General features: G+C 42.0%; 1 protein-coding gene across 2 annotated transcripts in view; it reads left to right on the forward strand.

The window, feature by feature from the left end:
• The window catches only part of TNKS2 (tankyrase 2), a 691,336-nt gene that overhangs the window by 30,886 nt on the left and 634,718 nt on the right, over positions 1 to 25,732 (forward strand). For both annotated transcript variants that reach the window (XM_086922459.1, XM_086922461.1), the window contains exons 2-4: positions 15,033 to 15,257; positions 15,898 to 15,993; positions 20,408 to 20,444. In XM_086922459.1, coding sequence (XP_086778585.1) covers positions 15,033 to 15,257; positions 15,898 to 15,993; positions 20,408 to 20,444 — 358 coding nt within the window. The remainder of the gene's footprint in view (positions 1 to 15,032; positions 15,258 to 15,897; positions 15,994 to 20,407; positions 20,445 to 25,732) is intronic.

The following is a 25,732-nucleotide window of genomic DNA, read 5'->3' on the forward strand; positions in this document are numbered from 1 at the left end:
GTCATTATTCATAGTTATGTTTATCCATTCTTTTTCTTGATTGCCTGCTTCAGATTTTGCTTTTTTCTGACTTTGGGGTTCTCTTTATATTTTTCGATGGTTCCAGCACCGTGGTAAACCTCTGCTATCAGCTTATCAATTCCCGGGCCATGTCATATTAGGCTTTTTACAGTATAAGTGACTGGAGCGGAGATTAAACCATTTGTTGGACACAGCTAATTGGCCTTACACGCTATCTGGATGGATTGAGGGGAAGAGTTACTCTGTATATAAGGCTGTTTTACTCATCAACCTGTGGTCTATTGAGCTTTTTCTGCCACTTGAGAAAGTGAGTGATGCCAGTGTGTTCTCCTTTTTTTCCATTCAGGAACCTTAAATCCAGTTTTCCTGCTGCTTTGTGAATTTGATTATGCTGTGATGGTTACCCCTTTTTTCACTGACATTTCTAAGACCTGTATCATTATCCCCAGAGATAGTAAAGGTAGCTAGCTTATTTTGATTCTCCAATGTTTTCGTTATTTTGAGCAAAATTTCCGTATTTTCCCTTTTGTTTGCTTACTGGGGGTGAATATTACATTAATAAACAGAACGGTCATGTGAATGGGACAGACCTTTTTGGGTTCTAGCTTGGTTACTTGAATCCAGTTTACCCTAACGTCGATTGATTCTGTGACCCAGTTAAATTTGGTAGAGGAAAATGTAGAGTAATAACTTGGACCTGCTTGGAATGTTCGAATTTTGAAGATTTGGTTGCAGGTACATGGTGCTTGCTCTTCGTAACCTACAATTGGTGCTTGTTCCAGACCCCTAGTTTCCCGAGTCAAGATAATATCAAAGTTCTAGAGAAATGAGCTTGCGTCCCCCCTCTTATAACAGGTTCTCAACCCCGTGGGTATTCCATGAGCAGATTTTAATTGAATCGGGCTCCATGTTAGAACTTTTATTCTTCTTGTCAGGACAGGTTGATGAATACTGTTTGGGGGGGGGGCGGCACTGCCTAGCCTTGGTTTTGGAGACCGAGAAGTCATGATACACATGCTGCACCTATCCCTTGAAGGCCTTGGTTGAAAATGCCACTATTGTTAGATTTTCAAAGCTTTTCTTGATTCATGCTTGCCCCCTGATGCACTCCCTCTTGCTTTTGTGGACAACACGTCCTGGGTATCGAAGAGGTTCCGTTTATTGTTCCCAGTGAGTTAAAGATGACCTGATAAGCCAGCATTTGATCTGCTATGTCCGGAGAGGTCCAAGTTGTTACTGTTACCTCTTTTTCACTTCTGAATGGATGAGACTTAAATTCTATAAACGTCAAGTCTGAAGATGTAATGTGTGCAAGCTCTTGTTTCGTTTATTAGCTTTATGATTGTTCCTCTGGTTCCTCTGTTTAAAATGTAGAACACCCCTATTGAGGTGTAATTGGGAATTAGTGGAAGTTTGTTGACCAAAAGGCCCATTGTTGCTGATTGGAACTCGGAGTGATTTTATCCTTGAGAGAACATGAACTTGAAGTTGCTGGCCCTCGTCTGGCAGAATATGTTGCACCTGCTCTTGGGCCTGCAGTGCTATTTCATCTTTTATGATTAGATATTTCTCCTCCCCTTTCCCAGGATGGGATTTTCCTCACTAACAGGCTGATTTTGCTGCTCCTCCCTGTCGAGTGATCTAAACTGAGAATGCCCCTTGAAAAATTCCAGCTTTTTATCTGTGTCTTTGGTGTCTTTTTATCCTGTTGTATTATTGAGACAATACGACTCGGGTGTGGAATTTAATAAAATATCTACTTGTCCATGGGGCAGGTTGCTTCACAAATCTACTTGTCCTGTAACAAAATCCACTTGTCCCTTTTGTGCCATGTAATGCAGCAACAAATTATGCCAGCAATCTTCTTACATAAGATCTCCGATATAGCCTCTCTGATTATGCCAGGTTCATACCATAGTAGGGTTTGAATCCTAGCCATTCCTTTAATTTGCCATCCTTCCACAGATCAACATACTGGGGCTGAAGGTAGTGATAAGCAATAATTCCGGGGTTGGAATGCCGTTTCAGACTGTGCAAACATACTAACTTGCATGCTTTAAGGATTTTCACCAATTCTTCACTAATATTTTCCCATACTGAGAAAGGTTGGAACTTAACTTATGACCATGGCAGATGTGAAACTTCTCCAGGGTTGGGAAAAAAAGTGGTTGGAGGCAAAGTGAACTTGTAATCACCCAGATTCTCGCATGCACAAATCTACACATGCATATTTGCTCATGCTAAAATGCAGTCTATAAATATTTTCTAGTACTACTATTTCTTAGCCTACCTCTGTAACTCTGCTTAATGTACATAGGAGGAAACTACAGGTTAGGTGGCTCGATTTTAAAGATGCTAGTGATGGCTTTGTGTAAATAAGTGAGAAAGGTGCAAGTTTCATTAAAACAAAACTACTTCTAGCACATGAACTATGTAATGCATATAACATAAAAGGGAATGAATACAGCAATAGCTTAGTGCAGGAGGGAATATGGTGAAAAAGGCTTGATGCTGTTGCTTTTTTGTGCATTGATTTTCATTGTGTAGCAGATTCAATTTCAGAGCAGCCTTGAATTTAGAGAGCAAAGGCACATCTAGCACTTAATTCGAGCCAGTGGTTTCCGATGGTGCTCAGCACCGGCACTTAATCATCAACCCTGGCGCTTTTCCTAAGTACCAGATAAGGACACATTTATTTATGGTAAGCACGGAGAGATTGAGAGATTTGCCTAGAATCACAGGATGTTGAGTGGATGCCGAAGTCGGTATCTCTAGCCATTACGTCTCATCCCCACCCCAGTTTCCTGGTGAGTAGTTGGTTGTGTTTTAGGCAGTGCTAACAGGAGAAAAGGGCTAATGCAAACGGCCTCCTGACGAGCGACCCAGCACTTATTATTATTTATTTTTGGTACAAATTAACCACTGGGCGCATCCCTCAGTTTGTTTCTGTGGAAGGGATCTCAGTGGAGATGAGTTATAAAGTGGTCTAATAACTGTATTTCTATTCTTACGGTTGTAAGAGTATCATTTTGTGCAATCGGCACAACCGGAAAGGTAGAGCGTGGGGGAGTGGGGTGTATGCACTAGCAGGTCTTATAAGTCAGTGTATGGAATTGCACTAGCAGGTCTTATAAGTCAGTGTATGGAAATGGTGATATCATTTTTGTCAAATTTAAAGGTTTGACTGGCTTAAATAGGAAATGAGGGGATCACAATGATGTTGAGCAACTGTTCCGACTAATCTGACTAATAGTTTTGATAAAACCCACTTCAGCCATATGTATGAGCCAAAGAAAACACTGAGATTTCTCACAGAGGAGAATTAAATTAGTCTCGAAGAACACTTATAGAGAACTAAAGTAATGGACACAGAAAAATAGACTATCAGTTTTTATGAGCTGGGCTCCCGGTTTTATGGTATTAATTTATTTAACATTTCCGTCTGTATTTATCTATATTATTTTTTTGGTCATTTTATCTGTATATTGTCGCATTTATTTTTGTCGCAAGCAAAAGACACTGCAACTAGTATTTTTCCACATTTATTTAAATCAACAGTGCCACGGTTGTTATAGGTTTTGCTATATTTAAATTTCCGCCAAATTAAGTAAACGCAATGCATTCATCTGAAAACCTTGCCATTGTAGTACAAGCACATGCACATTTCAAGGGACTTTGAGGACATTGAGGCTCTATCTGGTTTGTTAATCAAATGAAGATCACTGAAAACCTGTTCAATGTTTGCTGATGATACTGGAATCTGTTTTTAGAGACACTGGTCCCTTTAAAAAAGCAATATATATGGTAGTGTTACACAGAACTACATTGCGACCTGTGTACGTTTTTTGCAAATGGATAAATATGTTTATTAAACCAGTAATCCGAAAGAAAAACCAGGTATAATTAAAGTGCAGTGGGTAAGAGTGGGGTTGGAAATCACCAGATTTCCAGACCTCAGGCATTTACATCCATTGTGACTTCACATACATATTTACAACAGTCACAATTGTAAAAAACATCTTGTGCTCCACATGAATTCTCATTAGCATATCTGAGTCAAGCTGTGGTTGTCGACGACGTTTTGATCCCGGCTAGAATGGGGATCATCATCAGGATAGCAATATATATGCCTGAGAGATCGCAAGGAGTAGCCTTCGCTCCTGCCTGATGACTGGCGGTCCGAGGAAGGGCCAAGTCCAATATTAATGACCTCAACCAATTAAAACAACTACAGCATGAATTAAGGCAGACAGGTCAATAACCCTTGCCAGGTGTAGCGGTCAAGGAATAGGGAGCCAAGTATTGCTATACGCTCCAATGTCACTTTAAAGCAAGTTCCAAGGCAAAATGTAAGGGAAGCCTCTTGTGACACGATGGGGAAATACCACGATGGTGCTGGGATGTGCCTTCTGCCACAGAAGTACGGGAGTGCCAAAGGCATATCCCAGCACCATTGTGTTATATTGCCACGAAAAAGCTATTAAGGAAGATATAATTTGAAGAGCTGAGGTTTATGTATTGAAGCAGAAAGGAAGGTGAAGACTGCTTTGTGTCCAGATTGTGGGTCATTTTAGATCTAAAATTGAAGACCGCATGAGCAGAGAATGTAAAGTTTGTTATAGTTGTACCAAGGAATTAGAAAAGAGTTGAAGATGGGGCTGTTGCTAGGTCTGAAGTTCAAGGGAGGGCATGGGCCTCTTGAAGTAGGGAGGTGCAATGTCAAGAACAGTTGTATGGGCTTTTAAGTCTAGTTTCTTTTAGAAATGTTCCTTGGTTCATTATTTTATCGACCTGCTTAGAGACGTCCATCATTGTCTTCAATCTGCAGACAGTCGTCCATGGGTGGGAAGAGTGAAAGTGCAAGGGAGTTGGGAAAGTTAAATGCTCAGTAGATAGCGTTGTTGGAAAGCCATAGGTCGTGCAGTTAAGAGGCTGTATGTCATTAAGTATTTGGTTTATGTATATAGGGATATCATCAAGTGGTTTTTTGGAGTGTCTGTAAGAGCATTGGCTGGCACAGCGGGGGAGCAGAGGTACCTTTGTGGTAATGTATATAATAGCATGGTCCAATGGGAGTTAGAGAGCGAGCTATGGAGGCAGTGAAGGGTGTGAGGTCATGGGTATTGCAGTGTAAATTTTATTGAAAGCAGTCGGAATATTGGAGAGGAGTTGGAAGGCCAAGGCCTTTGTTGATTAGATTATGTATTTGTTTAATGTAGTCTTATCCATACACGGACCCATTAATCCATTTGTGAACTCCGCCTTCAAGATATTGGTACACTCTCGAATTCAGAGTTTTGCTGATCCACACAATTACCCACGCTGTAATGAATATTGTCTTTTTTTTTTTATCCTGGACATTCCCTTGCTTGAACCATTAATCAAAGTGCTGAACGTGCATAATTCTTATAATACACGTTTGATGAATATGTTGCAGTGTGATAATCATGCATACATTAATATATTTGCAACATTTCATCAAAATGCTTCCAACTCTACTTCAGCTTGTTATTAATTTGTAGGAGTTTCTAGAAGATTAACTAGGTCTCGTAGAATTAAAATAATTGAAAGGGCATCAGGCCACTTTGTTAGTTCTTTTCACCAAGAGTTCTTTACAACAATATGATATATTTTGAAAGTTGAGCACAGGAAGGGAAGCCAAGAGGAGAGTCTTCACACCAGGCAACACTGGGGCAGATCATAGTCACATTCCCGGTTCGTAGGGAAGACTACTGCAACAGGAAGCACTTAGCCTTCGTGGCCAGAGTTATCAGTGCACCCGGCCTCATGAGACGAGAATAAGAGTCCTTGCTATTTTCTTGGACACAGAACTTCTTTGTTCAAATAGGTATGAAGATGTGTATCATCTTTGAAACTTATAAGCGGTTTTATTTTCTGTTATGCTAGAATTTTCAGTTGGACTAGTGAGTGTTTTAAAGTGGCACAAAGAGTGTAGAAGTGCTGTGGATTACCAACAGCAGTCATGCTCGAGTTGTGTAGGAAATGGTACTTTTTTGCATGGTCGACCCAGATGTTTCTGCATTTGCTGGCCTCCACTTTTCTGTGCAGGCTTGAGAACTGTGTGCAGTTTACTGCTGCTTGCCTGTGATCGTCCTTTAAGCATGGCTAATTTGGCTTATTCCTTCTTGGTATATTTAACTAGCCTAGAAGTGTTGCATATTATGGGATTCTGGCTCAGGTCCACAAGGTTGTGCTTCCCTGCCCACGGGTACCTGGACTGAGTTGAGTGCACTGTCGCTTGAGCATGGGAGTCCAGGTAATTGTAGCCCCTCACAACACACTGGGTACACCTGCTAGTATCAGTGCTTTCTGGGTTACCAACAGCCCTGTAAAGGGTTCTTAGACGCTGTGGTAATTAAACCCAAATTTCGTTCTTTAGAATAGCATACTCAAGCACTGGACTGAGAAAAGACATTATATGCATTTAAGTGTTTTGTTTCAGCAGTCTCATCCTATTGCTTAGTACATGTATGATAATTACACAGAACATAATTAAAACACGACTTCCTGATGTTGCTAGCAGCTCAAATAAAATGAACACTTCTAACATAAATAGAATGTTCCTAGCAGCCTAAAAACGACTTCTGTGAGAGCATGAAGTAGTTAACTTGCCTCTAGAATTTCTTGGGGCCCAGTGCACTGCATACCCGTTCACAATGAATCGGCTATGGTTATCAGATTTCAACCGGGAGAAAGTGTTCCCTGGGAAGAAAACTAAACGATTTGCTGGGCCCAGCTCCTCACATCTCTATCCACTGATGGCATAAGAGTGGGTACTACAGCAGTCGCATGTGGTGACCTGATACAAAGACCTCACAAATTCAGTTGTCAATGCATGGGATTTATATAGGGTTGGCCACTTGTTAGGTCGAGGACCGTAGGCTGCGCTTGCGCAGTCTCGGTCAGAGAATTAATGTTTTCTAGAGTGGGGCTTGAACCCGCCCCTCTTATCCATTGGCTGGCTTCCTAAACGGAGGCCAGCCATTGGAGGAGAGGGGCGTCCTCTGTTCAAGCCCCGTCTTTTTCCGATTCTGGGGCATATTTTTTTGCTTCTTTCTTGTTTTCTTTCTCTCCTCTTCCCATTGGCTGGAATTTTACCTTCCAGCCAACGGGAAGAGGAGAGAAAGAAAAACACGCCCCCGAATCCCAAAATGAGGCTGCGTTTCTCAGAGACATTTCTGCATTGCCTCGGAGAAACATGGTGGTCTTCAGGGACACCCTCCCTCTCACCGAGGTCCGAGTCTATTTCTCATGCAATGTACCTTTTGCTACCTCTTGTATTTTGTTTGCTCACAATTGTCACTTTTGCCTCATGTACCTTATCGTTTGCTTTTGTAATTTGTTCACTTGTAATCTCCTCATGTATCATTACTGTTCCTATTGTGAAGGGCTCTGACACCTTCGGATAAAGTCCGTGCTATATAAAGACGCATAAAATAAAATACCATCACCCTGTGTTGGTGTCTGGACTTGTTTTCTTATCGGCCCTCCCCGCATTGAGGAGAGAAAAAAAAGAAAACACAAGCCCAACGGCGCCCAACGGTGGGCTGGGCCGGCCGAGATCCGAGATCAGCCTCGAGGGCTCCATTTCCGCTTCCCTGTTCGGAGTTCTTTCATCGTAAGTAGCGCCTCTGAGGGGGTCACCGTGGCAGGAGTCGAGGGGCCGGGCGGGTAAATGGCGCTCCCTCCAGGGCCGGCGTCAGTCTGGTGCAGAGCGGGGGGGGGTGTCTCCATGCCAGGGGGGCCGGGGATGTCTCCATGTCCGGGGGGTCGGGGATGCACGCACGGAGGCAGATCAGCAAGCAAACTAGCACCACAAATTGAACATTAAAGAGTAAAATGCAGTAAATAATACCCTTGTCTTCGTTTCCGGGAGGGGTGATGGAAGCCTGCATTGTAAGGAGGGCTTCAAGCTCGGCGCATGCTGATCACTGCACTTGTCAGCAGCTGTCCTGGGGAGTCCTTCGCTCGCGACCCCCAAACTTTCTAAAATCCTCCCCGTCCATCTGCCTCCAGGGCGGCGTCAGTCTGGTGCAGACGTCTCCATGCCTGGGGTGGATGTCTCCATGCCTGGGGGGGGGCGAGGATGTCTCCATGCCTGGGGGTCCCATGCCTGAGGGGGGGCGGGAATGTCTCCATGTCTGGGGGGCCGGGGATGCCTCCATGCCTGGGGGGGCCGGGGATGCCTCCATGCCTGGGGGGCCAGGGATGCCTCCATGCCTGGGGGGCCGGGGCAGGGATGCACGCATGGAGGCAGATCAGCAAGCAAATGCTTGGATATCTAAAAAGGCCCGTTTTGGGCCACGGGGCAAGTCAGAAAGAGATTGGCACTGGGGCGAGCAAGACAGCTGCTGAATGGAAAGCCATATTTCAGGTGTGCTCTTGGGCTGACCGCTTCCCGCCCGCTCCATCTGCATGTCCGCCAACAGTCAGTAGCTCAGACAGCTGGCCGACCTTTTTTCAAAAAGAACTTCAAAATGTTTGGGGACGGCCGCCAGGAGAGATTAGATAGGGGAGCTTTGAGGAGTCCCAGGGAGTGAGGGCGGGGAGGCGGGTGCACTGTGCCTGCCAACTGGCGTGTCACACATAGGCTAAGATTACCAGCTGGCCAATTATATGATTAGGGCTATCCTTTTATTTATAAAAAAAATAAGAACTCCAGTTTGAAAGTAAAACCTCTACTCGTACATTTTAAACATTTATTTGCAATAAAGGGGAGGAAGGGGGCAATAACACGGTCAAACAAGTGGCTGGACCAAGTCCCCAAGTAGTTCTCATTTTATTTACAATAAGTATTCTTATTTATGTCCAAATCACACGACATTAAACCCAATCTGGTTTTATGGAGATCCTAGTTCTTTTTTTTTTTTTCTCATCTCGTTTATTTTCCGGCTCTTTGTTAACAGGGTTCTGTTCGGTGGAAAAGTTGGTTTTCATTAGCCTACCCACAGTCCTGCTTTTGAACAGCAATGTGCCTGTCATTTCACCTCACCAATGCCTCCTTATTGCTGCTAAGTTCAACTGTGACTCCATTATAGCTATTAGGAATGAGTGCTTGGTAAATGTACGGCGTGAAGAGGCTTCGCCAACCACTTAATGATCTGTTACTGAAGTTATAGGGCCCAAGATGCACCACATGCAGCTTAACCAAAGCAGCTGGGCACTGGCTGGTTAGCAGACATAGCAGCACTGTACATAGCAGCTATTTTAATGTGTGCTAGCAAAAGCCTTATTAAAGAGACCATTGGTACCAGAAAATAATGTTTTCAATGTTGCCTCAGTCAATCAATTCACCTCTGTTCCCATGTTTTTCCGGCCCTCTCTTCCCTCGTTTTTCTGCCCTCTCTTCCCTCGTTTTTCTGCCCTCTCTTCCCTCGTTTTTCTGCCCTCTCTTCCCTCGTTTTTCGTGCCCATGCCTGTGTGTGGGGGGGGGGGGGGGCTCTGTTTGTGTGTGGGGGGGGGGCTCTGTTTGTGTGTGGGGGGGGGCTCTGTTTGTGTGTGGGGGGGGGGGCTCTGTTTGTGTGTGTGTGGGGGGGCTCTGTTTGTGTGTGTGGGGGGGGGCTCTGTTTGTGTGTGTGGGGGGGGGGCTCTGTTTGTGTGTAGGGGGGGGCTCTGTTTGTGTGTGGGGGGGCTCTGTTTGTGTGTGGGGGGGGCTCTGTTTGTGTGTGGGGGGGGCTCTGTTTGTGTGTGGGGGAGGCTCTGTTTGTGTGGGGGGGGGCTCTGTTTGTGTGGGGGGGCTCTGTTTGTGTGGGGGGGGCTCTGTTTGTGTGTGGGGGGGGCTCTGTTTGTGTGTGGGGGAGCTCTGTTTGTGTGGGGGGGCTCTGTGTGTGTGGGGGGGGCTCTGTGTGTGGGGGGGGCTCTGTGTGTGGGGGGGCTCTTTGTGTGTGTGGGGGGGCTCTTTGTGTGTGTGTGGGGGGGCTCTTTGTGTGTGTGTGTGGGGGGCTCTCTTTGTGTGTATGGGTGCAAATGCAATAGGTCTCGCATTTGCGTGAGATTAAGCTATTGACATTGTAAATGACTGCCATTTATTTATCTGTTTTCAAAACCAACACATAAATAAAAATGTTGTCATTTACAATGCCAATAGCTCTAACTTTGGCAAAGGCGAGAGCGTTGCATTGTAAATGCTTGTTTTTAGCCTACATTGGGGGACTTTCCAATAATGAGACATAACCGGTCTGAACCAGCATGGTGAAAATCTCAATTCCGGCTATGTTTATTTCACTTGTTTAATTTCAGACCTTGGAATGTAGATATTGTGTAGCTAGTAGCAGACATGTCACCTTATGGGATAGCAAAGTCTTATTTAAATGAATTGACACTTTCACAAGTTCTCTGAAAGATAATGAGATGCTGAATGTGGACCAAAGGCAAACAGACTAATTTAACATGCTCAAAATGGAATCTGGCTTTGGGATTTTGCGACTGAAATCTCTAGTATGTAGTGTGCAAACCGTATGCAGGGGCCTGGAAGTTGAATGGCTCTGGTGGCCTACAGTACCCATCGTGAGCTCCGCTGCAGTGGCAATGCAAGCATTGCTTGCAAATAAATCAATGGGTTTACCTTCTAATACCTTATAATAGCTGTGAAAAGGATTGTAGGGTTTTCATGAGGCTTAGGAAGACTATTAAAATAGTGCATCTTTGCTTACACTTGCCAGAGCTTTGTTACCCTACAAAAGACCGGTCAAATGGCATTTGTTAAGTTTATCAGTCTTTTTCCAGCTTCTATTGTGAATGTTCTAGTATATGGTGTGCAAAGCGTATGCAGGGGCCTGGAAGTTGAATGGCTCTTGTGGCATTCAGTACCCATTGTGAGCTCCACAGCAATGGCAATGCAAGCATGGCTTCAGGCCTAACCTGTGTAGCCTGGCTGTTGCAGTGTAAATATGCATTGTGACTGGTAAAAAAAAAACCTTTTAGGTCGAGCCTAGCAGCGCTTATGCGCTTCTCTGCGAGGCATGCTATATCTGGTCAGGGTGCTTAGACCACGCCCACTGCTTACCATTTGTTGCTCCTTGTGCCGTTCTGCATTCTTTTCTTCTTATTGTTTAAATGGTGCTCTTTGGCTAGCCTTTGGATGTTTTTTTCTTCTCTGTGGCGACTGGCCCTCTTACATTCCCCTTACACTGTGATTGAGCAAAACAAAATGAAAATACACTCTGTTTTGCTGAATCGGTCTCATGTTGTGAACACAGCTTCAACATGGTTTCGCCTGCAGAGCACTTCCATCGTGTTGGATGCGCGGACTTAAATGCCTTAAATGTCGGACTCGATTAATCCATAGGGTAGTGCAAGCTTTTCCTGTGCATTCGTTTGTAGTTTTACTGTTATATATATTGCCTGTTCCAGTGTCTTAAAAAAAAATGTTTGAACGATGCGGTCATTTTTTTTAACATTGCTTGCTTCATAAATGGAATATTTACAACAAAACTACGACAACCCAACGAAGTGTTGAAAAGAGGAAGTAATTGTGAGGTTGGTTGTGTTAAACATCTTGGGGTCAGTCAATTGACAACTGGGAAGTTATTTGTGAATGTGCAACCTTCAGATAGTTGCAGACATGACGTTCTAATAACGGTCCCCTGGTTGAATCTAAGCACGCGAGCATGAACAACCGGTTTGTTCTAGCCAAGAGGGGTTCTTATGTGAATAGGAGTTGTGCTGACTGATTTCTCTATGGGTCCTGTTTAGCGGTAACTAAATGAGCTAGTTCGGTTTTCCTTTCTTGCTGCTCTCACCGATAAGTGAATTTATTGAAGTTAACTATTTTAATTGAATCGCCTAGGCATGCCAGGGATTCATCATGGTGCTCCAGCCTAGTAGTACAGTGCAGAACAAACTGTAGATTACAAATAACGCACGTAACTCATTACAGCCCAGTATAAAAGGTGGAATTGACACCAACTGATTCACAATCTGCTTCTTTAAACGTTTACGATTATTTTCACTACACTTAAAGGCGGATACTTCACATTGTCAGGTACTTGGCCCCGAGGACATCCAGGCCTTTACAGTAAATTATAAACATTTGACTCAAGGGCCCAAAGCGCTCAGCCTCTCACAGAGTGCTTTGTATGTTCTTGCCTTTGTAGATTTTAAGTCAATTTGTATGGACCACACAAAACTACGACAAAGCAACAAAGTGTGGTATGAACAGGAAAAAATTGGGAGGTTGGTTGTGTCATGGGTCAATTAATAACTGGGAAGTCATTTGTGAACGTGCAACCTTCAGAAACTGCGCATGCATATTCGTGCAGTAATAAGAGTGCACCGAGACCCCTTCTGACTGAGACCTGTCTTCGGCTCCCATACTCAGGCACTGTTGTGCATCTCTGTCGTCGAGCGATCCTTACAGGGCTACGCAAATATTGTACTGTGTCTGACCAGTGTATACACAGTCCCATGTAGCGCTCATCTGTAGTCATGGGCGGTACTCACCCCCTTACCTGGCATTCACCTGGCCGATGCTGCGTGAATCTGGCGCTCAAAGTAACATTTACTTATTTACAAAATATTATTTTCCAAGGCATCGAAATTGCTTATCTCCGTTGAAATGTACATTTAGTTCAGATAATTTGTTTTGAATTTAGTTTTCTTTCTAAATTTTTTTATCTTTTATTGCCCTCACTTGTTTACTGAACCTTAACTCTGCACTAACCCTCATCCTAATCTTAACTGTGTCCTGCTGTTTAACTTAACTCTCTCCCTGGCCCTAAAGTTTTAACTATTGGCATTGAAAATAATAATGCAGCACCAATAGCTCAAACTTTGTTATGTGAGCCCTGTTGCATCGAAGATGCTTGGTAAATATAGTAAGGCATCTCCTTGTATGATTTGGAGCCAACAAGGTAGGGTACATAGTACTTAAATGTGGGACATGTAGAATGGCAATGTTACTGTGTCCCTACAGTGGCAGAAAACTGAGGCATTATACGAGGTGGCCACTGCCTGGACTTGGCAGTTTCCCTAGTGACTGGTGAGGTGAATGTGGTGAACACCTCTGCCATGCTATTGTTTGATGGTGGAGTTATTGGCAGCCTCTGTAGCACTCACAGCCTGTCTGTTTCTGGTAGTTTGTAGCTGTCTGCTCACCTAGACAGCAAGAGCAAAGAGGCTGGGGGGAGAGAGTGAGGACTGTGCTGCTCACACAGCCATAAGATGTTTACCCACAAGTGTCTCTGATGGTGCCCTTATTTGAAGTAACTTCTGATAAATTAAGCAGTGTAATCAAAATTGCAGCAGTTCCTATCCAGTACAATCTCTCCATGCGATGTTGAGGAATGTCTGAGTCAAAATAGTCACCCTCAATTGCACAAATTGGGCCTGTCCTTCTGTCCCCCCTAAGGGGTTAGCAAATGCTCTGATCCCCTATTACTGGATGTCTTTTTCACCAATTATTCTCTCTTAATGAATACCCCCATTTGTAGAATCTGGCCTCCCATGCCGATGTGTCACAGTTGCACGTAGGGATGCCTGTTGTATGAAAATCGACATTCCTAGGACAAACATAGTATATTAAGGAGCGCTTCATAAACCCAATGCTGCTATTATTTCAGGCATGGTCCTGTGCGCCAAGGCGGGCGACTGGATACCATGGCCATGCCTAGAAGACCCCCAATATACAGCAGAAGATCACAGTATGCTAGAATGTCTAATGTCTGGGACCTGCAGCATAATGATAAGGGGGCCCAATATTCCAAGTAGTACCATTTATGCAAGGGCTACAGTTAAGGCAGGGATTGTACATTATACTTGGGAGGAACCTTTAAAGTTGGGGATGGCCTCCATAATCCTAGTGATGATACAGTGTGCCAAACAGAGCTGGCTTGCTCAAGCACCTCTATTATGCCATACTTGCCTCCTCCCTAGATCTCGAGTATGCTTCTCCACAAACACCCATCATTATACACATACCCACCCATGGACCAACAGTGTGTAGCACCTTCCCTTTGGACCAAAAAATGAATAGCCTCAGACACTCGTATATGTCTTGCAGGACCTCATCCTGTTGCACAGCAAGCTAAGGGGCTCATGCCTGACTCATTTGTTTTCTTTTTGGCCGTCTCACTAATAGTAATGGACTCCTCGAATAACTAATTTCGCTAACCCACATTTCAGTTCATTATTGTTTTTGCACTGCAACTTGTATCTGTGTTCCTTGTCTGTCTGTATCCTATCGTTTTAACAATGCTGCGTTGCTGTTTTTTCCCCCCCGAACTTGGTAGTTTAGAGAGGGGTTATTCCATAGAGACCCAACATAAATAGTGTGTTCTCATTTGTGCATGTCTTTGTTTGCTCGCTTTAGACTTGGTGTCTTTGTTGTTACTCGTGTCTATCTTGTTGGTGCGGACACACCACAAATGTACAACTGAAATGGTTTCTGCTGAATGTTCTCCTTCTGTGTATCTTGTGACGCTGTAGATTCTTAACTTTCACAGAAGCCAAAACCTAGGAGTACTCTTTCCTGCTTAATGTTTCTGTACTTTAGAAGAGGTATTTTCAGTCAGATTTACTTCATTACTGTCTGACTTGTTTAACAAAACAAGCTGCTGCTAATTGGGTAAGTTTTCTTTAATGTCTAATTTCCAAAAACACGTGAAATATTATCCATCATCTGACTAATTCTCTGCGATTCTATTTCGTGCAAATATCCATGAAATATCATGTTGCAAAACCCACTTTATTTTGAGCCCAAAACTCTGTAAACATAGTTGTGGTAATAGCCATGGGAGGATGTGCAGGAGAAGCTAAATAAATCCAACTTCATCGTGAATATCGGGTTGTGTGTCTGTGTTTCTCTCAAATTATAAGTATGCTTCCCGAATATGATGATTTTGTAGGCCCATTTCTAATCTGGTTCGGCATTGAATCTTTAATACTGTCAATATTTTATACTTTTTTCCCTGTTAAGTCTTATTTTTACAATTAAACACATTCTTAGTAGTCCTATAAAGTTGATCTTGTTCATTACGTTTATTTTCTTCCAGGGTTTGGACGAAAGGATGTAGTGGAGTGCCTTCTTCAGGCTGGTGGAAATGTCCATGCAAGAGATGATGGTGGCCTTGTTCCTCTGCACAATGCCTGCTCTTTTGGTCATGCAGAAGTTGTGACGCTCCTTTTGCGGCGTGGTGCGAATCCAAATGCACGTGATAATTGGAACTATACCCCTCTCCATGAATCTGCTATTAAAGGAAAGATTGACGTCTGCATAGGTACTCCCTATTCTTCCATTTTATCTTTAGTTACAAAATTTTTCCTGTATAACAGTTATCCTAGTGAATAAAACAATTCGGACCATTCATTTATTGACTACATCTACTTGATAGCTTTTTCATTTTGATTAAAATGTAATTTTTCAGAGTGATTATAACAACTGTGGTGTTTCTTTTTTCCCCTATTAAAACTAGGGTCGAAAATCGGGATTGCCAACAATAAATAAACTGACTTTGAACGAGCAAAAAGCATGACTGATTCACATAATTGAATTAGTCCGCAACTTCAGCAGATATTTATCAAACAGCGAAGTTAATGACTTGTTTTAGCAGTTATGAATATTTCAACAGTATTTTAATTTTTTTTTTATTCTGAATTGGAAAAACTCTGCACTGAGCATCTAACAATTTTTTTTATTGTATTGCAGTGGTTAAATCTAACCGTTGATAGCGACTGAGTGAATGAAAATGTGCACCACACAGTAATCTGCTTTTTGATCCTGTAGTATAACTAAATGTTCTTCCATATGCACAGTGTGCAGATCCATTTTAATTTCACTATATAAGTGCCCTTATTCAATGATTGATCCAAGGTGCTCTCAGTTCAGGTGAGGTTAACCATGTTTCATCTTTTTTGTAGTGCTGTTGCAGCATGGAGCTGATCCAACGATACGCAATACAGATGGGAAGACTGCATTGGACTTATCAGACCCTTCTACAATACCAGTGTTGACAGGTGAACATATCTTTGAGTTTTGTTTTTACATTTTGAGTCCATAAGTAGCACTTTCACATCATTCTTTAGTTTTCCAGATTGTAACTATTATGACGTATGTGCTACACTTTTCAGTGAAAATAGCAAACCATTTGGTACTCTTGAGATCTAGTGATTGGATCAAAATTGTTTGTTTTTTCATTGTGTGTGCCTTATTGTTGGAGTGGAATGCTTCGAAAATATGCCTTTAGGGTGCCAATAGTGACTGACTTATGTGGAATTTTACTTTTGTACTGAATACAATGTGTCTAGTGTTCATTTTTGTTAAGTAACTGTTTTAATTGTTGAGTTTAATTTGAGGAGAGTACTATCCTACCTGTTTATGATCTGTTAATGGTATTGAGCAAGATATATATGAAAATAAACAGAAAATATTGTGCTTTAATAAAAAAAATTAAATTTACTTTTTAAATGCAAATAAATCAATGGGTTTACCTTCTAATAGCTGTTAAAAGGATTGTAGGGTGAATATTGTTTAGGTCAGGCAGGGTTTTCATGAGGCTTAGGAAGACTATCAAAATAGTGCATATTTGCTTACACTTGCCAGAGCTTTGTTACCCTGCAAAAGACCTGTCAAATGGCATTTGTTAAGTTTATCAGTCTTTTTCCAGCTGCTATTGTGAAAGAAACTAAGCTGATTAGTTTGTGACTAGCTTTGACATGCAAATGCAAGTAATTTGTGGACTTCTTGCTCCGCTTTGTGATGCTATGTGCACAGCCTAGTTTACCAGCATTAACTCCTTCCATGCTCATGATGAGCCCAGCTCGTCCTGAGTCACAGTGGAGCTGTGCTCATGATGAGCTGGGCTGTGGAGGAATTACCCCTGCGGCGAAGGGGTTAAGGAAGATACTGAATAAAATGACCATTGTACTAGCAGAGGCATCTCAGGCCATAGTTCTTCTCTTCATTGGCTCAGCATGCCTGGTCAGGATAGGTTCAGCCAGGGTGGAAAGAAGTCTGTGAACTGGGTGAGACAAGTGGAATTGGTCACCTGAACCTGTTGCCATGCTACCTTGCAGTGAGTGCTCCAGTCGACCAAGTGAGTAGCTCTTGAGTCCAGCCCTGTGGCAGGCCAGGAAGGAAGCTCAAAGGAGCCACTTAATACTAATTATCTTCCTCCGGTTCCTGCAGCAAGCCTAACACCAGGTGCATATTGTGTATGAGAGAGCATATATGTGACTGAGCATTTGTGGTCCTGCAGGTGTATTGTTACATGATGAGTATTCTGTGGCATCTCATACTTTGCTTGAACATTGTCATGCATGTAGATATAACCTGACTTTTGACCTCTCTCAGAATTCAGAAAAACATGTGCCAAAATACAAAACCAGATTGAAAGCCATCCTTAATGCTTCTCCACTTAGTGAGTGAACAGAACATTTGTTTGTCAGCTTGCATGTAGGCCATAAACATAGCTGGTTCTGATAAAATCTGCCTCGCCACACCATAGCGAGTGGGCGAGTAGATTTGTTGAGTCTTGAATACTATTAATTTTAGGAGCTAGATAAGTGTCTTTTTGTGCCCATTTTCATAATTTAATGGTGGAAGCTTTGTATTGGTTTTATTGCTTTATCTCTTCTTTAAATGTGCTTTATGATCCTGCGTCCTTTATTGTCCTTATGCATTTGTTTTTATGCACTTTGATTATTCTCTAATAATTGAGTAACAAAGATTATGAGTTTGTATTATCCAGTTGTGCATGCTCTAAATAACAACACTGTCTCACAGCATATTAATGTTACAAGAGATAGGTTAGATCCTAGAGATAGTTCTAATAAAACTTTGGAGAAAATGTTTGTTTGCTATGGGAATATAGGCCAAAATTCTAATTGTTATATCTGTTTCAGAAGGTGTTACTTATATACATATTCCTCTTTCCTATGGCGTGGCATGTATTGTTACATGTCTATTCTTTTGGGTCAGGACTTACCTAAAGTATTCAATGTGGATCTGGAATTAGTTCTAGAAGTTCACAGATGCATCCTAGACTTGGGATTGCTTAAGAGAAGACTTATATGTGTGATGCAAGACAAACGTGATGAAGGGCATGTTTCAGTAATGAATGTAACAAGTGAGTGTATTTATAATTCTATATTTTATAGAGATATGTTGGGGTTATCCAATATTGAGAGGTATTAATCAATTTTGCAGTAAACCTGCTTATTTACACATTTCAAGTGACTGGGTAGGTACATTCTACTTGACAGTAGTTTTTCTAAAGTAGACCAAACTAATAATTTGAGTGAAATGATTGGAGTGCGTCTTAAGAGAGTGAAACATATTTTTGGTTAACTGCTTATTTGGGGTGTTGATCCCTCCCCCTTATTGGTGTGGCATTACATAATGTGAAAATTGGACGGTTGTCTACTTTAGTGTTTACTTAAAGTCTAGCAGTGTTGTACATGAAAAAAGCATGAAAATTAATAAATATATTGCTTATGACTCCTAGTAAATATATTGCTAATATGACTCCCATGAACTTAAAACTTTGGTTGAACTGGTTATGGTAAACAGGTGGTTTATGGTTTAGTAATATTGGGAAGGGAATTGTGAAGGTGGGTAATGGCTTGATGACGTTGGGTGATTGCTTGCTACAGAAAACAGTAACATCCATAATAATTCTTGTTCTAAGTCTAATTGTAACATTTTTAGAAGGTATCTGTTTTAAGAGAGTTCCTAAATGTGGTTGAGGAAAGAAGATGATGGCCAGGAAAAGAGAGGAGATCGAAATAAGCTACCTCAAAGTTAATTTGTATGATGAGATGAAAGCCTTGGAGACCACAAAGCTGAAGAAACCAAGAATGATTGATGTGTTGTAGTGTAGTATGGGGTAGTTTGTGGATAATTGAGAAAGCATTGGGGGGAGGTATGGGACTGTTTTTATTAATTTAAATAATCCTTGATGGCTCTCTTTAAGTTAACTTAACTTGGTGGTGTTTGGCATTACTGGCCTCAGTCTGTTTGCATTGACGTGCACTCTTCATTTATAGACTAAAAGTATTTATTTTATTTTATTTGTTTTGAAAGAGCTTTCCACCTTCATGTCTCTAGCTGGTGTTCTTTTCCGTTAAAAAAAAAATTGAAATAGATTTCTTTTTCATGGTGCCACAGAAGTTACTCACTAAATGCACTACATTGTGTTCCTTGAGACGGGAACTGTGTTCAGGAGATGTGCTGTGCAATTAGCAATTTCAAGGCCTGTCCAGATCACAACGTTAATTCATTAATTTTAAACGTTTTTATTGTATATTGTTATCTTCAATAATGCAATGTCATTTCTGTTTGTAGGGTAGACTGTTGAATTATAATTCATAATGTAGACGTTTTCTAAATATCTATTTTTCCAGGTAACTCAATTTCTACAATGGAGTTTGGTTCATATGATTCAACTTTGAAGTACAGCACTATAAAGGTTGAATCGCACCATGTCGAGTGTGTGGCTTTTCACTGCCTGAAATGCCCTTTCTGCGATACGTGCACAACTTTTCTTTTCCTTCAAACCAAACCGTCTCTATGTGAGGCTATTATCTCACTCTGTACTTGACTTTTTGCTTACTGTCTCGAAGGTAGAGTCCACGTTGGTCTGTCAGCTGAATATACTTTTTGAGACTTTTCTTGCTTTTTGAACTGTGCAGTCTATGCTAGTCTATTTAGTTTATAATTTTCTGCTCTTTCCTTGGAGACAGTATTCATGTTGGTCCTCTCAGATTTATACCTAGACATTCCTTCACCCTTGACCCTTGAACTGAGGAAATGTATGCTATTCCTTCGTTTAATTACATTTTGTTTTGGCTATTTATTTGCTGTGGAGGAAAATCTCACGTTTTGACCTCTCGTAGTTGGTATTATTTGGATGCATTATAGATGCTGATTTAAATTTTACTAACTACAGTTTTGCCTTCTGTAATGATTTCTAAATGTTAATAATACTTTGTTTTGACTTTGTGTATTGTCCTGTCAAGGTTTTCTCTATTGGCAAAGGGCCACCTTCCTGTGAGACTCACATGACCTGATATTGCGAATCGCTCCTTTTAATTTATTCGTTAAAAGCTTGGACAACTGAATGTGTGATTTCAAACGTTTGACATTTATAACCACAATTGTAAGCATTTTAAACATATTTGTAGTTCTGCACGTTCTCATAAAAGTTTCATCCTTTCACCCTGCTGAGTCTGACCTCTACTGGCTGTGCAGGTTGCTTAGCCTCTGGAGTCTACATACACTATTGTTAAAACTGGCAGCTAAAAACGATGGCTTTGTCAGTGCTTGTTTTAATAACCTTTGTAATTTGTCTGAGCAAAAGAGGGTGTTAGTGTGTGTGTGTTACTTCAGCATAGGAGTTCCTTTTAGTAAAGCCATTATTATCTCTTTCAGGTGAATACAAGAAGGATGAAGTCTTAGAGTGTGCCAGGTAAACAACATGCCACATAAACTGCTAGATAAATGTGTACAGTGTTTTAACGCCATACTTTGACCACAAAATGATGGTGATGATGAGTGAAAGTCCTTTATTAGGAATAGAACATTTTTTGAAAGGCAATCTCAAAACATGGAAAATTGTACCAGTAAATATTCAGTTTTGAATAAATGTAATCTTTTAGCTGTGGTGCCTATAATGAATGGGATTGCCTCTTGGAGCCAGAGTTCCTACTAAGTACTGTACTGTACTGTATGGAGACAATCTGAGAATATATAGAAGCCAGTGTATTCCAGAATATATTGGTGCATGGAAAAGCCAGTAAATTACAGCCTATTTTGGTGCATGATCTTGCTAGAGCTGTATAATGCCATATTAAACCAAATCCGTTTTGTGTTTGCTTTGCAACTCTGCCTTGGATTAGACTACTCATGGCTGTCTTCTACTTGCCTTTTAGCCAGACCACTGATACAGTACTACCCGAAATACTTTTTTTTTTTTTTTTTTTTTTTAAAGCGAAGTGGCCCTTTTTTTGAGCCAAGATAGTAAATTAATTTAGCAATTGACTCCGTATTAGATTGATTGCATTAAAAAAATGAAATTAAAAAATGAAGTGAAAGTAATTGCAAACATGAAAATATCAAAAAGTAGTTTGTCAATTTCCCCTTCTCATAATTTCAGAAGGGGACTGAAATTAGGTGGGTTGGCCCTTCCAGATTTACTTCTCTATTATGCCTTTCAGTTCAAGAACTTTAGACTCCTAGCAAATTCTTCATCTCATGGTAGACTTTTTCAGGCTATGCTATCAGACCTGCCACATGGTTTAGAGTTCTTTCTCTACAAATTTGGGGATCAGAAGTTTTTTAAAAAGGTTCGCCTGAAGCTCTTAAAGACAGCACTTAACATCTGGCAATCAATACGTAGAATTCTGGATATACCCTATTACCATTCCCAAGCCCCAATCTGGGACTCCCCTGGTACACCAGAATGCCTATTAGATCGACTGGCCCTTCCATTGAGAGCGGCAGGCATCACAAAATGGGGGGACCTGTGTATTGACTCTGCATTATTAAGTTGGGAATCCCTTTCGAACATAACAGAGGGCTCTATTACAAGATTTAAATTTTATCAGTTGTCCTCCTGGTGGGGGAGGCAGCGTTGGGCCAATGATGAGGAGATGCCTCTCTTGGAATCCATTGATAGGGGTAGGCGATGGAAGGACGAGGTTGCACATTGGTACAATATATTTGTGGGAGCGAAAGACAATCTAGGAGCTGAAACCATCAAGTTATGGGACAATTTTCCAGGCCTGAATTTAGAGGAGGTACTGAAGGTTTGAACAGACTCATTTACGCTTTCCCAAAAAATTATAAAACCATCCAATCTTAGAAGAAACCACTAGTTTAGTTTATACAGGGTTTACTGGACCCCAGCGAAACTCTCTAAGCTTCCAGCAGAAGTATACTTTTGTCCAAGATGTAAGTTTCCAGCTACGGACGACGGACACATGTTTGTCGACTGTCCGGACATTAGGAGTTACTGGATTGAGGTGTGTGAGTTCTTAGAAGAGGTTGTACTATCCCCAATTACTTGTAGTCCTAGATTGGTCCTCTTTGGTCTCCCCCGGATTATGATATCAGAAATTGTACCTTACAGTTTATTTTCTATGTTATTGTTATTGCTAGGAGAGAGATTTGTAGGGAGTGGAAGTCTGTAAACCCCCCCAGATTCACAGATTGTCTAAGAAACATCATGGCGGTTAGTCGTTTAGACATGCTGTGCGGTGGGGAAAGCGCAAATAAGATTTGGCATGCCTCAAATGCATGGGCTGAGAGATAACCTCCAATGAGTCCAATGATTATGCCAGAGGTTAGTGGTCCTGTCCTCCCAAAGTGGCAAGATACATCCCGAATGGGAGTTGGATTTGGAAACGACCTACCTCTGGGCGATCTCCATTGGCTATCCACAGACCCCAGGGAGGAAACAGCTGGTTTGTGTTAGTGGCCTGGAGAAAGCCTATCTAGAGTTGACATTTTCTGGTGGCATTTATGAGGACAAAAAAAAAAAAGTAGTTTGTCAAATATTTACCACTACATTTGCGAACTCTTAATCTGCATATATTAACCCTAACTTATAACTCCATGCCTAAACATAATTTAACCATAACTCCATACCATACTCCAATGCTTAATCCTAACACCAGTGCTAATACGAACTTCTACTACAGCCATAAGCACAGCTCCATCCTTTATAGCGTGGCTTACACCATCTCTTGTTCTAACCATAGCACAGCCCTAAGGTTTACCAAACCCTAAACCAATCCCTTTACCCATCTCCAACTCTTCCTCAAATCCTAGCGTTAGCCCATACATTACGCTCAATTGATGCACTCTACATTCTCTTGTATCATACTTTAATTAACTGCTCATTAAACCAAGATGTCTCCCTCAACTTTGCTTTAACTCTCATCCTGGGACTAACTTTTTTCTATTATCTTTTTTTTAATTCAAATTTTCTAGTTTCCTTTTTCGCTCAAGCCTAGGCGGGTGCGCATGTGCTGTCTTCTAGACATGCTGTATCTCCTCTGTGGGCTTTGTGTATAGTCTTTGTTTCTCATTAGTTCCTTGTAGTGTCCATCCTGTTATCTTGCTTTGCTATGGTCTCTTTGTTGTCTTAGTTCAACACGTAGCCTGCCCCTGTTGCATATGGTCTTACTCGTTTGTTTATTGTTTGTAATAGGCACTATTTTTCTTCTTTTGGTTTGTTCATCATTGTGGCTGCACCTTCTGCCCCATCGCTTGCTGCTCCCTCCTCTCACCCCACCTGCCACGTTACTTTAGCACTGCTTCAAACCTTTTCACTTGACTAGTGCTATAAAAGCTTCACACAAACACTACTTTGTTCCCGGATGGCACACTTTATCTTTTAGGATGGCACACTTTATCTTTTATCATTGCATCCGCATCTCCCGCTCTGTTGCTTATTTAATAACTGTAGTTATTGTCCAGTTGATGTCAGCGCCAAGTGTCTAGCTTGCTGAGCTATTGGCCGGCTTATGAATGTGTGCCCGAACTATATTTATTAAGTGCTGACTAGATCTAGCTTGGAACGATTGGGAGCTGGTTACCTGGGCTGTCCGCTGGGTAAAACCCACATGTCAGCGTCTTGATAGCTCCCTCGTGGCGGATACACGAGCTGCTTCATGCCCCTCAGCTTCTGCTTTGATGCACCCATATAGTTCCTCTCTAAAAATATACATGTGTTTTTATTCCCTTGGGAGTGGCATTACACATTGCCTGCTAGCCGTGCCCCCTATGCCTTTTAAATTTGTAAAATTGCACCCTTAATTAAGACACCTTTTAACAATTTCTTTTAAAGTTATTTCCCCTCCAGGATATGGGTGAGCTGTTAGGGAAGTTGGATGCACTAATATGCTGTTTTTATGTTGAAGTTCATGCACGCTCTCCGTTTCAACAAAAAAGGGAAACACTTTTCTTGTGTACCATGAATCAAAACATTTGTAACCATTTGGTGACACAGTCCCATAAACTGAAATTACTATATGCTTTAAATAATGGAAGGGGCTAATCCTGGTCACAAAAATTGTTCTTTTGATCCCCTTCTGGAATTTGAGTGGTGAGTCTACAGTGCTGGTTATTTTACTGTGATATTATAAGGTTCCACACAGACCTCTCCATCAGGCTACTCCGCTATCTTCCCAACTACAGTGCACCACGTTACATGAGTGTCCCTACCAGGAGTCATTGACACCCTTACTCTCTCTAGAAAGCCACTTCACTCTGACACAGATCCATTTGAAGGACACTTGGCGTTGTGGAGGACGAACGACTTCTCAGGGAATGTTGTACAGTGTGACAGACGACATGCGACTTGCATTCAGTCCTGAGACCAGATCCTTTGCTTACTTCAATAAAAGCTTAGCTCAAACTTCTAAAAAGTACAGATGCCACAAGCGCATCAGCAGTGCAAGGGTCTGCCTCACAAACTTACTGCACCACACGCACGGGCACATCACATCTCTTTCAGCAGTGCAAGCACCCGTCTCTCAAAATCACCACACCACACAGGTCAGGGTGCACCACATTGCCTCAGTAGTGCTTGCGCGCGTCTCACAAACTCACCACACATGCATGGACGCACCACATCTGCCTCAGTAGTGCAAGCGTCCTCGCATCGACAACAGATGCCACTAAGACATCAGCAGTGTAGGCGACAACGTGCACGAGTAGTGCAAGCTTTCTCGTGTGTCTCTTGCATAGGCATCTCTAATGGAAGCATCTCTCTCAATCACACATACCTTGTACCTCTTATCACTTGGGTATTAGTGGTGCAATCTTTCTCCCATGGATAACGGGTACCCCTTACTTGGCTATCAGTAGTGCAACTGTGCAAGTGTGTCTCTCGATCATTTGTTCCTTGTCCCTCTTACCATCCCACGGGCATCAGCATGCAAGGTTCCTTTCCACATACAGACCTAGTACCATACTAGTATAAGCAAAGCAAGTCACAAATGTGCAGAAAGAGAGAGACCACAGTTAATACTTGGGCTTCGGCTATATCCATCTGCAGTGGAAGCTTCCCTTAGACGTGTTGTCGTTCGTATTGAGGGGTTTAAGGTGGATCAGTTGGTCAAAATTGTAATGTCATTGATGGTCAAAGAGCTCATGTTTTCAGTTCTGCTACCCCTGGCATTGTGGGGCCTCGACATCCATGACAGTAGCAGGGCAAGTGTCTTTCTTACACAGACATTAGAGCCAAGGCATCAGCAGTGCAATCAGTGCTGCAGAGCCTTTCCTGGCAGGTGGGCTGCCTGTCACACTTACAGCCCTCATCACGCCAATGGACACTGGTAACTCTGTCTGGTGGTCATTGAGCACTTTGAGCACAAACTACCCATCCCTCTATTCTGTGTATCTCTCACCCCGATCTGTTCACCATGCCACATAATTCCATTTCATAAATCCACTCCACACTTCCACCCCACACAATTCCGGAACTAACCATTTCACATGGGTAAAAGACATTGACATTTACAACGCCGGTAGCTCTAACTCTTGCAGATGCAAGACCTATTGGCATTGCCAGTGCTTGTTTTGTTTCTACTTTAGTTAGTCTCCATTTTCAATTGTCTAATTTTTTTTAATAACAAGAGACTAAGAGTATTGGAGGGCCTTAGGGGAGTCGTGTTTAAAGACCTCTAGGTACCTTGTCCCCCAACTAGACAATATAAAAAACACGAGAAGTACCAGAAGTCTGAGTGC

This window comes from Lissotriton vulgaris, chromosome 5 (genome assembly GCF_964263255.1).
Source record: "Lissotriton vulgaris chromosome 5, aLisVul1.2, whole genome shotgun sequence".
NCBI lineage: Eukaryota > Metazoa > Chordata > Amphibia > Caudata > Salamandridae > Lissotriton > Lissotriton vulgaris.